Source organism: Corvus cornix, chromosome 5 (assembly GCF_000738735.6).
Source record: "Corvus cornix cornix isolate S_Up_H32 chromosome 5, ASM73873v5, whole genome shotgun sequence".
In the NCBI taxonomy this organism is placed as follows: Eukaryota; Metazoa; Chordata; class Aves; order Passeriformes; family Corvidae; genus Corvus; species Corvus cornix.
Window position 1 is genome coordinate 51,361,009 of NC_046335.1, and position 10,914 is coordinate 51,371,922.

A 10,914-nucleotide genomic window follows, 5' to 3' on the forward strand; every position below is an offset into this window, starting at 1 on the left:
AAACATTTACTCGGGGACATACTTCAGTTATTATTTAATAAACCCACATAAGCCTGTTCATACAGCTTCCAAAAGTTCTTCATTTATGCAGCTATTACCAACTTTCTCCATGAAGTTTTACAGCCCTGCCTTTTTGTCGCTGAAGTCGCGGCTGCTGACGGTACTCGCTGTACAAATACAGAACAATGGGGAGCCTTGGCGTGGTTCAGCGCTCTATCAAAACTAAAGCGGCTTTGCCAAAATGAGAGGAAATGTCTGTGTGTTGTTCTGCTACCGTAGGCGGAGTAAACGGGGCTTTAGGGAGTCCCTTATTGCCGTAGGAAGTTATTGGGAATGGCATAACAGGAGAGGCTGCGGGAATATTTACTCGAAGCCCTGCGAAACTTGGAAAGCTGTTCGGCTCGCTTAATAAAATGTTTATATATCCTGTCCCCACACAAAAATGGTGAGGAAAGGAAGTTGTTTCCGACCAAATAAACTTTTTTGTTCATCAGAAAGTTTAAAAATAGCAAACCAAATTAGGTCATTTTAATCGGTGCTTAAGGAGACGGCCGCCCCCTCAGAGCCACTGCGCACGCGCGCCCCATCGATGACTCGGGGCGCGCCTGGCGCTGCCTGCCCGCTCCCATCCCGGAGCGATCGCTGCCCCGCGCCGCCCGGAGCCGCCGCCGCCGCCGCCGCCGGGGAAGCAGGAGGATGGTGAGGGGCCCCGGCGTGGGCCGGGACACGGGCCGGGACGGGCAGCCCCCGCCGCCCTGTCCCGCCCACGCAACCGGCGCGGGGGAGCCGGGAGGGCGGGCGGGAGGCAGCGGGCCCGTGAGTAAGCAGTTCCCGGGCCACGCGGGGCCGCGGGCGGGACTGGGCCTCGCTGCCGGCGTGAAAATAAATGGGAGCGGGGAGCGGGCCCTGCTTGGGTCCTGGAGAAATACTTCCGAGGTCCTGTGAGGATCCGTGTAAATATCTCTCCAGGGGTCTGGAGCATCTCTGTTACGAGGAGACTGCGGGAGCTGGGCCTGTTCAGGCTGGAGGGCAGAAGACTCAGAGGGGATCTCGTCAATACATACAAATATCTCAGAGGCGGGCTAAGAGGATGGTGCCAGACTCTTTTCAGTGGTGCCCAGTGGCAGGTTGAGGAACAGTGTCCATAAACTGACACAAAAGAAGTTTCACCTCCACATGAGGAAAAACTTCTTAGCACTGAGGGTGGCAGAGCACTGGAACAGGCTGCCCAGGGAGGTCGTGGAGTTTCCTTGTCTGGCGACATTCAAACCCACCTGAATTTGTTCCCGTGTCACCTGGTCCAAGCTCGCCTTCCTTGGGGAAGGGGGGTTGGCCTGGATGATCTCCAGAGGTCCCTTTCAACTAACAGCTTGACAAAAGGAATTTAACAAAGCAAGAACTTATTCACAGAAAGGATGATTATTGGAATGGGCTGCCCAGGGCGGTGGTGGAGTAACCATTCCTGAAGGTGTTTAGGGAATGACTGGATGTGGCACTCAGTGCCATGGTCTGGTTGACAAGGTGGTGTTCCGTCATAGACTGGACTCGATGTATCAGAGATCTTTTCCAGCCTTATTGATTCTGGGATTCTGTGGAAAGAACCAGGAGTTCCTTTGGGAACACTCTTTCTGTTAGCTTATTAGGGATACTAATGAGTTTTATTTTGTTCATTCCAGTTTCGCAACCAGTATGACAATGATGTCACCGTTTGGAGCCCTCAGGTAAAACCTTTATACACTTGCTCACTGGGTTTTCAACTTGCTTTCTGGGTTTTCTCCACCTCACAGCAGTGGTATTGCAGTCACAAACGTTGTGCTCAGGTGCCTGAAGCTCCCTGCAGGCTGCCCCCCTCTCCCTTTGTAGGCTGTAGGTGTCCAGAAAGCCCTCAGCACATCCCTGTCTGCTGGTGCATGAACATGAGTGGTGCTTACCTGGGCCTTGTCACCTCCAAGTGCTTAAGGGAGTTGCTTGCTGAATGTACCTGTGAGGTACAAAGAGATGCTGTCATCTTTGGGAGGTTGGACTAGACAGTCTGTAAAGGTCCCTTCCAGCCCAAACCATTCCATGATTCTGTGGTCCATTTACAGACCTCTAGTAAGTTGGTAAGTAAGGTACAAAAGGCATGAAACAGTTTCAGTCTCCCCAATGTTAGGCCACTGCTAGGTCTTTCTCTCTTCTGCCCACTAGATAGTATTGGAAAGGAGCTATTTAGTTTATAATTGGGAGATTCAAGTGAGATTTGCATTTGAATTGGAAATTTTATTACCTCTGAATGCGTTTCACACTGTGTATTGTTGCTAAAAACATACGTGGTATGTTGTGAAACTTACACAGGTTGTGTTGAAAATAAATATGCTGGAATTTTAAAAGCCAGTGTCAGCTGAGGTATTTAATATTGCCTCTTCTCTCACTATGGATATCTTAGGACAGAATACTTACAGAAAACCAGAGCCTTGGAAAAAGACTCATTTATATATTCAGCAAAACTAGAGATTTATTTAAAATGCAAGTAGCAAATTGTATTGGTGTAAAGCTAATGTATCATTAGTTTGTGGGTTTGTATTGCTACTGAAGTTCTTAATCATCTGGTACTATTGTATGTGAGACACATTTCCATACAGTGCAACAGAGAGTGTTCTATCCTTCCCATTCTCTATGAAGACAACCTTGAATATTTCTGGGTTTTTTCAGTCAATACCATGATAGATGTGGGTGCCTTTGAACTGTTTTCATCCTTCTTAATGATTGTGTTTCTCTGGCAGGTTCTGTATCAGAAACTTTAAATTTTTTATCTTACCTGTTACTTTGAAAATTACTTTTAAAACTATAACATTCTCATGAGACTTTTACTAGATATTGCGAAATCATCAACAGGACAAGTTTCTATGTTTTTCTAAAATTGCCTTGACAATATTAATAGTGTTAGTTTTTCTAAAAAAAGACATTTAAAATTGCTACTGTGCTGCAATTGCTACTCCATCCATTCTTGTAGGTGAGGCAGTGATGTGATCCCATAATAATTCTTGGCACTGCTAATACAGGAGAAAATCATACTTTATTAGGAGATGTTTTCAAATATGATAGTAAAGAAAAGGAAATAGGAGATTTAAAAACTCAAAGTGGTTTCACATTTTTACAGTCTTGCATGTCATTCCTGACAGTTGACAAATTCAGGTCACAGCGATTCAGTGCTGCTCTTGGGCAGGAAATATCCTATGTTATTAAATTCCAGGTATAACAATGGATGAAATAGGACATTAGGGTCCTTCTAGTAGACTTAAATAAAGAACCCTATGCCCAAAAAACCCCAACAACTTATGGGAAGGTGATTTTCTGTAGATCATCTCCTGCACATTCACCATAACAGCTACTGCCTTCCACTCCATCCCAGCTGGTGGGATGCAGCTCCATAGTGTCCATGCTTGCAGGATAGGAGTGCCCACGTTAGGTGTCTGACATGGGCTGGAGTGCTGAAAGTGGGAAAACCTTAAGTGGTTCTGTTGAATGGACATTAAAGCTCCTGGCCACCTCTGCAGAACTTGTAGGGACTTCATTTTTTTTGAGACCTCTAGTCCTGTTTCAGACTTGACTGCAGTTGGCCAATAACTCGTTCAGAAGTTATTGGGGAATGGCTGGTGAGGCACAACAATTGCATAAGACTCATTTCTTCAACAAATTCGATTAAAAGTTAAGTGTCCAACTTCAGCTGGAAGTTCTGTCTTTGAATCACATTGGGTCAAACACTGATTCCTCTGAAGACAGTGACAAAAGTCTTCTGATTCTTGTAGTGTCAAGAGGATTCAGCCTTCCTTTTTGGTTTTCCTGTTCCTTTGTGTGCAGTAGTGGGTGGTTCAGAGATGGCCAGATTTTTATGGGTTAATGCTGAGGCATCACAGAAGATAACTGAGGAGATGTACTGGTTTAACCTCTTATGCAGTAGGTGTCCCTGTTGGGGTGAGAATCAAAGGTCTGAAAATGCAAACCCATTGGAAACTGATTCAGAGGATTAACTAGAGAATGATTGATGACCTTTGACTTGGTTTTACAGGGCCGAATTCATCAAATAGAATATGCCATGGAAGCTGTGAAACAAGGCTCAGCTACTGTGGGGCTGAAGTCGAAAACACACGCTGTCCTGGTGGCTCTCAAGGTGACTTCTAAACTCTGCTCTCAGTGGGGACAATAATGTTCATAGAAAAGTTTTGGTTTGGCAAATTAGTTTTGCACGGTCTGTAGTTCTATGTGAAATGTAAATGCAATTACAGATTCCCTTTTCTTGAGTGCTGAAATATTTCCAGTACCTATGCAAAGCAGATCTTCACAAAATGGTGAAGGAAATGAGTGAAAGATTTTTTTTTCCTTTAGAAGATGTCTTCCTCTTTTTTTTCTTTTCTCAAAACTTGAGTGAGTGTCTGTTGTTTCTTTTGTTCTGAAAGAACTGAAGGGGAATTAAGTTTTTCTTGTCTTCTGTTGCAAGTGTATAAATTTAATTTTTTTTTTTTATTGTTTCACGAGCATATTCAGTTCTTGCTATAAATGTTAGCAGATTTCTCCACAGTGCTTGGCAGACTGTTCAGTTTGCCACATAGCTTTCTCCTTTTACGCATAGAGAGCACAGTCTGAGCTGGCAGCTCATCAGAAAAAAATCCTGTACGTTGACAACCATATTGGTATCTCAATTGCTGGACTTACTGCCGATGCAAGACTCTTGTGGTGAGTATCCTGGTTGTTGACATACACAGTGCTGCAATAACGAGGGAAAGTTCATTCAGACTATTGCAAATGACATTTGCTGCTTGGCTAAGGATTAGTCTTGAGTTGCTGCTTTGTTGTATTATGCCAAAGACCTCAGCATGAATTTCAGGCAGGTTTTTAACTAGTTGGCAGGAATCTCATTGTTTGGCCCAAAATATAGCTCTTTGGTTTTGTTACAAGTAAAACAGTCCTGTCTGGTTTCCTCGGTGTGACAGGGTTTCCAAGCAGTCTGAGACACTCCATCACTTCTTTCCCTCTGGCAGCTGCTTCTGTGTACACACATTTGAGAAAGTTATTAAACACATACAGTGCTCTTTGTGTGGGCTGCAGGGGGGCTTGCTTTTAGCAAGTTTAATCAGAAGGGGTAGGAAGGATTTCTGAAATTACTTTTAATTGCTGCAGTGTTATAAAGCACTGTTACCATTTAACCATTACCATTTTTCCAGAATATCCATCTGTTGCCTGCATGAACTTCTACCTTCTTTGCATTTGTTTGGCTGAAATACCCTTATACTTTATCAAACCTGTGGTCAACTTTCTCAATAACAATGATAGGTCATGTTGAAATGAAATCACGGAAAGCCTTTGACCCTTTTTCTCAATGAGCAGAGCTGAAACAAAAATGCCTACCTTAACAGACAAGCCTTGAGACAAAACCTCATTATGTCTTTGATCTATGCATTGATTTGATTTTTTTAAAAAAATTTTTGTATTTTTGCTCCTAGCAATTTCATGCGTCAAGAGTGTTTGGATTCTAGATTTGTGTTTGATAGACCTCTTCCAGTTTCTCGCCTAGTGTCACTAATTGGAAGCAGTATCCTTTTTTTATACACTTGTTATACTTCTATAGCTTTCTACTCCTTCATAAAATGAATTTCATCTATCACAGCTTAAAAGTCATATTAAGTTAAAAAAGTGTATTGCACAATTCTTTTTGTTCACACTGCTCGTGTATACTTTTGGAGAACATTGCATTTTGGTGCATCTCTGCTTGGTTTGGGAAATATCTTGGGTAATTATCATGTAATGTTGAGATTGTTTCCTTAGCTTTCTTAAGAAACGCAGATTCCAACTCAGCGCTACGGCAGAAGGCCCTATGGAGTAGGACTGCTCATCGCAGGCTATGATGTGAGTAAGCTGCTCTGGCTGCTACTGATCTGCAAGAAAATGTGCTTAGTGGAGCTTTATGCAACAAATAGATGTTGAGAGGGAAAGATAGAAGAGGCAGAGTCACCAAAATTCTCTGAATAAGGAAATAATTTTCTCTATCTTACTTAAAGTGCTAATTAATAGCTGATCCTACCTACACTTACTAAGTATTTTAAGGCGCAAAAATGAGATTTGTTTATGTAAATATTTTGCTGTTGATTTTGGATGCTTACAAACTATTGTTTTAAATACTTTCAATAAAAAAATGGATGTGGAAATCGCCACTGGCCTCTCTCTTACTTGTTTAGCAACAACATTTGCTTCATGCAACACACACAGAATCTCTGCCCTCAAGATTGTTGACATGAGGAGGAAATTATGGTATTGCCTGAAATTTTGGATGGCATGGTTTAGTCTACAGCAAGTTTTTACTTTTGTGTAGATAAGACAGAATGTGTGTAAAATAGCTGCTGCAAGCCATGACATAGGGAGCATACATAAGCACAGTGGAGTAGAACAGAGAAACATTTTTTTTTGTGCTAGCCATCCTGTCCACATAAAAACTGTATTTTAATGAAGAAAGTGTAAAGAAAGAGTTTATCCTTTTTTTTAATTATTATTACTGGGTTTTTTGTTTTGAAGGAATTGCATAAGAAGAGTTATGGGATCAGCAATATAAAATGTATTTCTGTGCATACATGTAGGTGGGATGTACCATAAAGCAAAATTCTTTTAGAAAATGTCATGTTCCAGCAGGAGACTTGGTATGAATTTATACATTTGTTTAACATTCTGTGGGGTTTTTTTTTTCCTCTTTGTAGGATATGGGTCCTCACATCTTCCAGACTTGTCCCTCTGCAAACTATTTTGACTGCAAAGCAATGTCCATTGGTGCTCGTTCACAGTCAGCACGAACTTACTTGGAGAGGCACATGACTGAGTTCACTGACTGTGAGTAATGGAACCCTCTTTACCTACTGGTATTCATCAATTCTGCAATTTATTTCCTGCTGCCACTCCATTCTTTTGCATTTAGGGAGATGAAGATAAATTTTGGGAGCCAGGTTCGGCATAACTGTAAATCTAACGCAAAGACAAAATCGTAGAGAATATGGTTGAGATTTTCATGTCTTAACATGTGGATGTTTATTACATCTAATGGAAAGAGAAGCTGTGCTCAGAAAAGCTGTGAAAAACCTAAAAAGCCTCTGCCCTTTTTAACCCAGGAGAAGTGTAATTGTTTCCATAGCGGAGCAGGGGTAGAATGTCAGGGCGAGTATTTAGTGCTGCATTTAAAGTGGTGAATTTATTTTTGTATGGAATAATGATGAGGAACCATTGAATACCTGCTTGGGGGAAAAAAACTTGAATATCACCGAAGGCAAGGCAGGTGTCAAAACCAGATGCAGTTGACCTCAAATACAGGGGGAGGCTGGTATCTGAAGGAAAACTTTTATAACCAACTCTGCTCAGTACCAGAAAGGAGAGGAGCTCTGGGAGTCAAGCTCACCAAGCTGATTTCATAGTTGTCAACTAGGAATAGGAAGAAGGGGAAGGAGTGTCTGGAGGTAATACCATTTAGTTTTGTCAATGTCTTTCTGATCCCATTTGAAGGTAATCTAAATGAGCTAGTTAAGCATGGACTGCGAGCCCTGAGAGAGACTCTTCCTGCTGAACAGGATCTGACCACCAAGGTAAGGAAGAGGTTTCACTAAGGAACTTTACTGCCATTGTTTCTTGGAGGTACTGTGACAGAATTCTTGTGAAGTGTGGCTGGCACTGAAGCTTGCAAGCTGAATACTGATGGATAATACCATCTTTATTTCATGTCACTACTTTATCTACTGTTCCCAGATCATCTCAGATTTAAGCCTCTTCACAGAAGTGATGCTTTCACTAAATAAGACATTGTTTCCCCGGTGGTGTTACTCTTATTTTAAGCTTTGATGAGTGCTTAAGATGCATTACATGCAGCTGTAGCATCACAGCTTTGCATTGTGAGCATAGTCAGTAATTCACCTGGGCGGTAAGTGAAGGTAATGCACCAACAGTTTAGAGAGTATCCAGCATCACAAAGCTGCACAAACTTTTGACAAGGAATTGAGGAACTGTTGAAGAAGAAAATTCTAAGGATATCCATTGGTTGGTGTTCTGGCTGTGGCTGATCAACCATTTTCCATGTTTTTTTATTCTTAGCTCACCATGTTTTTTAGAAGTCTTAAAATATTGAAAATCAAAATGAGATTAAAATAGGCAATTTTGAGAAATTGTGTGTGTGTTATTAAAAAGAAAACAAAGAAATTGAAACCCTCGAATGGCTTTACTTAGAATATTTTGAAACATGATAGCTTTTTTAAGTGAAAGCTGTGAAGCCAAAGTTAATTGCAGGAAAATTCTTCTCATTGCTTTCAACACTTTGCTTGACAGAATGTTTCAATTGGAATCGTGGGCAAAGACATGGAGTTTACCATCTATGATGATGATGATGTAGCACCATTCCTAGAAGGTCTTGAGGAGAGACCACAGAGAAAGGTGAGTGGTTCAGATATGAATAAATAGGCTTAGTTGAAAGACAGTAATTAGATATGATCTATTATGTTTAAAATAAATTTAACTCTACTACTGTGGTAGAGTTTTAGAAAGGCAAGTTTTAAAATACGAAGTTACTATATGAACTCTGTATAATGTTAACTGGTAACTCAGCTGCTTATTAAATCAATTTATGCTGAATTTATGCCAGGCTGTTTCAATGTCGTCTTCTTTCATCATCTCTGATCAAGTACAAGTTTTCACTGTTTTGCAACAGAAGTGGCTGCATATGTTTCTCATGCCCTTTGCAAGATGCCTCCGTTGTCTCCTAATTACCGAGTCCTGCTCATGTTTAGTTTCAATAACAGTAATTTGTGAGTTGTTGGCTGACATGAGCTGCATTTACCACTCGTGGTGCTCCAATGGCAATAAAGCTGATATGTCAAATGTTGTCTTCTGCCCTCCTAAAATATTTCTTTTCCCTCTCTCTAAGGCGGTTCCGCCTGTTGAAGAAACCGTGGAAAAGGCAGAGGAGCCGATGGAGCACTAGTTGGTGGATGAGTTCCTCTGTTAATGTATAATTATCCAGGAACATTTATCCATTTGCTGGTAACTTTATCCTCACCTATTTTCGTTTTCTGACGCTACATTGTGAGGATTGCTCGTAAAGAAAGAAACCAATCCACCTATCCTTAAAAGGCAGGAGGTCATAACTGGGTGTAACTGCTTGGACAAGAAAGGTGTAATCATTTTCTAAATAGTACATGATACTGTTTTTTAAAGAAAAGATACTGTCTTTAACTCATCAGGACAAGTGGAAATAAATCACTTTCTTGGACTCTGCTGTGAGTTTGGTTTTTTTAGTCTGAAAAAACAACTATTCACAACTACTTGTGTCATATCAAGGTGCCATTGTTTGTTTGACTGTTTGTCAGAGTGAGTGTTTGCTTGCTGTAGAGAAATGTGGTGCTCTTGGAAACTGTTGAACTGGGAGGACCTTAAAATGCTTATGAAACCATAAAATAGTCATGGAACAAACAGGGTCCAGCATTTCCCTGTGTCAGCTTGTCTCCACCTGAAAAGGCGTTTGTGGTCATGAGGCTGAAGAAGCGTGACGCTGACAACCAGCTTGTGTTTGGTTTTTTGGGGGGATTTAGTCAACCCCAGCTCTTTTAGAACTGTGTCAGTGTTTCTTCAGAGCCATCAGCTAGCCTTGGGGCAGTACTGGGTATTTAGCTCACTGAGGGCCGAATTAGAGTAACAAAAGAGCACCTGAAGTCCGTCCCCCTTGCAGGTCTCCTGAGATGAACTGTGGAGTCTCTGCATTGCTGCTGAATGAACACGGTCTCCAGGGCTTTGTCCGTTCAGCTTGTTCTGCACCTGGTGCTCTTTGGATTTAAGCTAAATGCCACAAAATTTGGGACTAACAGTGACTTCCTCAGGGTCCTCTGCCCGGGAAGCCCAGTGAATTGGTTTCCTGGGTGCAATGCTGTATTTTAAGGAAAATGAGTTCAGTCTTTTCCATTTTTTATGTTGGATCATTCTAATGTAATAATTCTCCCTAAGATTGTACTGAAAATGATAAGAAACAGCTTTATGGGGTGGGCCCACATAGGGACCTGATAACCTGCTCACTATGCTTAAAAAAAAAAAAAAAATAGGCCTGAAACTTGCACCTTGTTTAATTACTAAATATTAATAAATTAATAAAAACTAGTAAATCATGGTGCTGTTTTGAACAGGCTTTAAATACTGTCTTGAATCCATACAAATAGTTCAGTCATGAAAATAGCAAAACAGTAATGTCAGGGCTGCTTTTATTTTTCCTAAATTTATTTTATTCTAGTTTTTCCCTTTTATTTTTCTATTTATTTCCTCCCTTTATTCATTTTCCCCCTTACTTACTTTTTCACCATTATTTATGTTTTCCCCTAAATTATTTATTTTTCCCCTTGTTTTTTTCCCTCCTTTCCTTCCCCTTGTTCTCCTGCTCCTTGTTTTTCCATCTCCCATTGGTTTTTTCCCTCCCCTTGTTCCCCTCCCCTTATTTTCCCTCCCTTTATTTTTCCCTTCTGTATTTACGTTCCCTCTTCTTTATTCATTTCCTGTAATCTCATTTCCAGTTCCATACTAATTTTCCCCAATTACTTTTTTTTTTCGCCCAGTTCTTTATTTTTTATTTATTTTTCTCTTTGTTATTTCCCACTCCACTTTTTTGTCCTTTTTTTTGTTGTTGTTGTTACTTATTATCTATCTGTCTATCTATCTGTCTATCTATCTGTCTGTGCGGGGTTTTTAAGCTTAGTTTCGGCCACTTTTCCCGGTGTTTTCCTGCATCCCGAGGGTCCCCGGTCTCCCCCTCCCCGCTGCCCCCTCAGGCCCGTGACGTCACAGGGCGGCCCCTCCTCGCGCGGGGAGGCACCGCCCCTTCCCCCTTTCGCGCTGGCGGGAGGCGTGTCCCGCTGCGGCCGCCGTACGCGC

At 41.6% G+C, this 10,914-nt stretch overlaps 1 protein-coding gene across 1 annotated transcript; it reads left to right on the top strand.

Moving 5' to 3' along the window:
• The first annotated feature begins 596 nt into the window (after positions 1–596).
• Positions 597–9,271, top strand: PSMA1 (proteasome 20S subunit alpha 1). Its single transcript, XM_039553126.1, has 10 exons — positions 597–699; positions 1,677–1,721; positions 4,049–4,150; positions 4,610–4,713; positions 5,481–5,569; positions 5,813–5,883; positions 6,726–6,855; positions 7,519–7,598; positions 8,332–8,436; positions 8,927–9,271. The coding sequence occupies exons 1-10, from the start codon at positions 697–699 to the stop codon at positions 8,981–8,983; spliced, it is 786 nt and encodes a 261-aa protein (XP_039409060.1). The 5' UTR covers positions 597–696; the 3' UTR covers positions 8,984–9,271.
• The last annotated feature ends 1,643 nt before the right edge of the window (positions 9,272–10,914 follow it).

Excerpts from the sequence above, each read along its gene's own strand:
- PSMA1 (XM_039553126.1), top strand. Across the intron at positions 5,570-5,812 it reads AGTGTCACTAATTGGAAGCA|AAACGCAGATTCCAACTCAG; the intron begins GTATCCTTTTTT and ends AGCTTTCTTAAG. Across the intron at positions 6,856-7,518 it reads CATGACTGAGTTCACTGACT|GTAATCTAAATGAGCTAGTT; the intron begins GTGAGTAATGGA and ends TCCCATTTGAAG.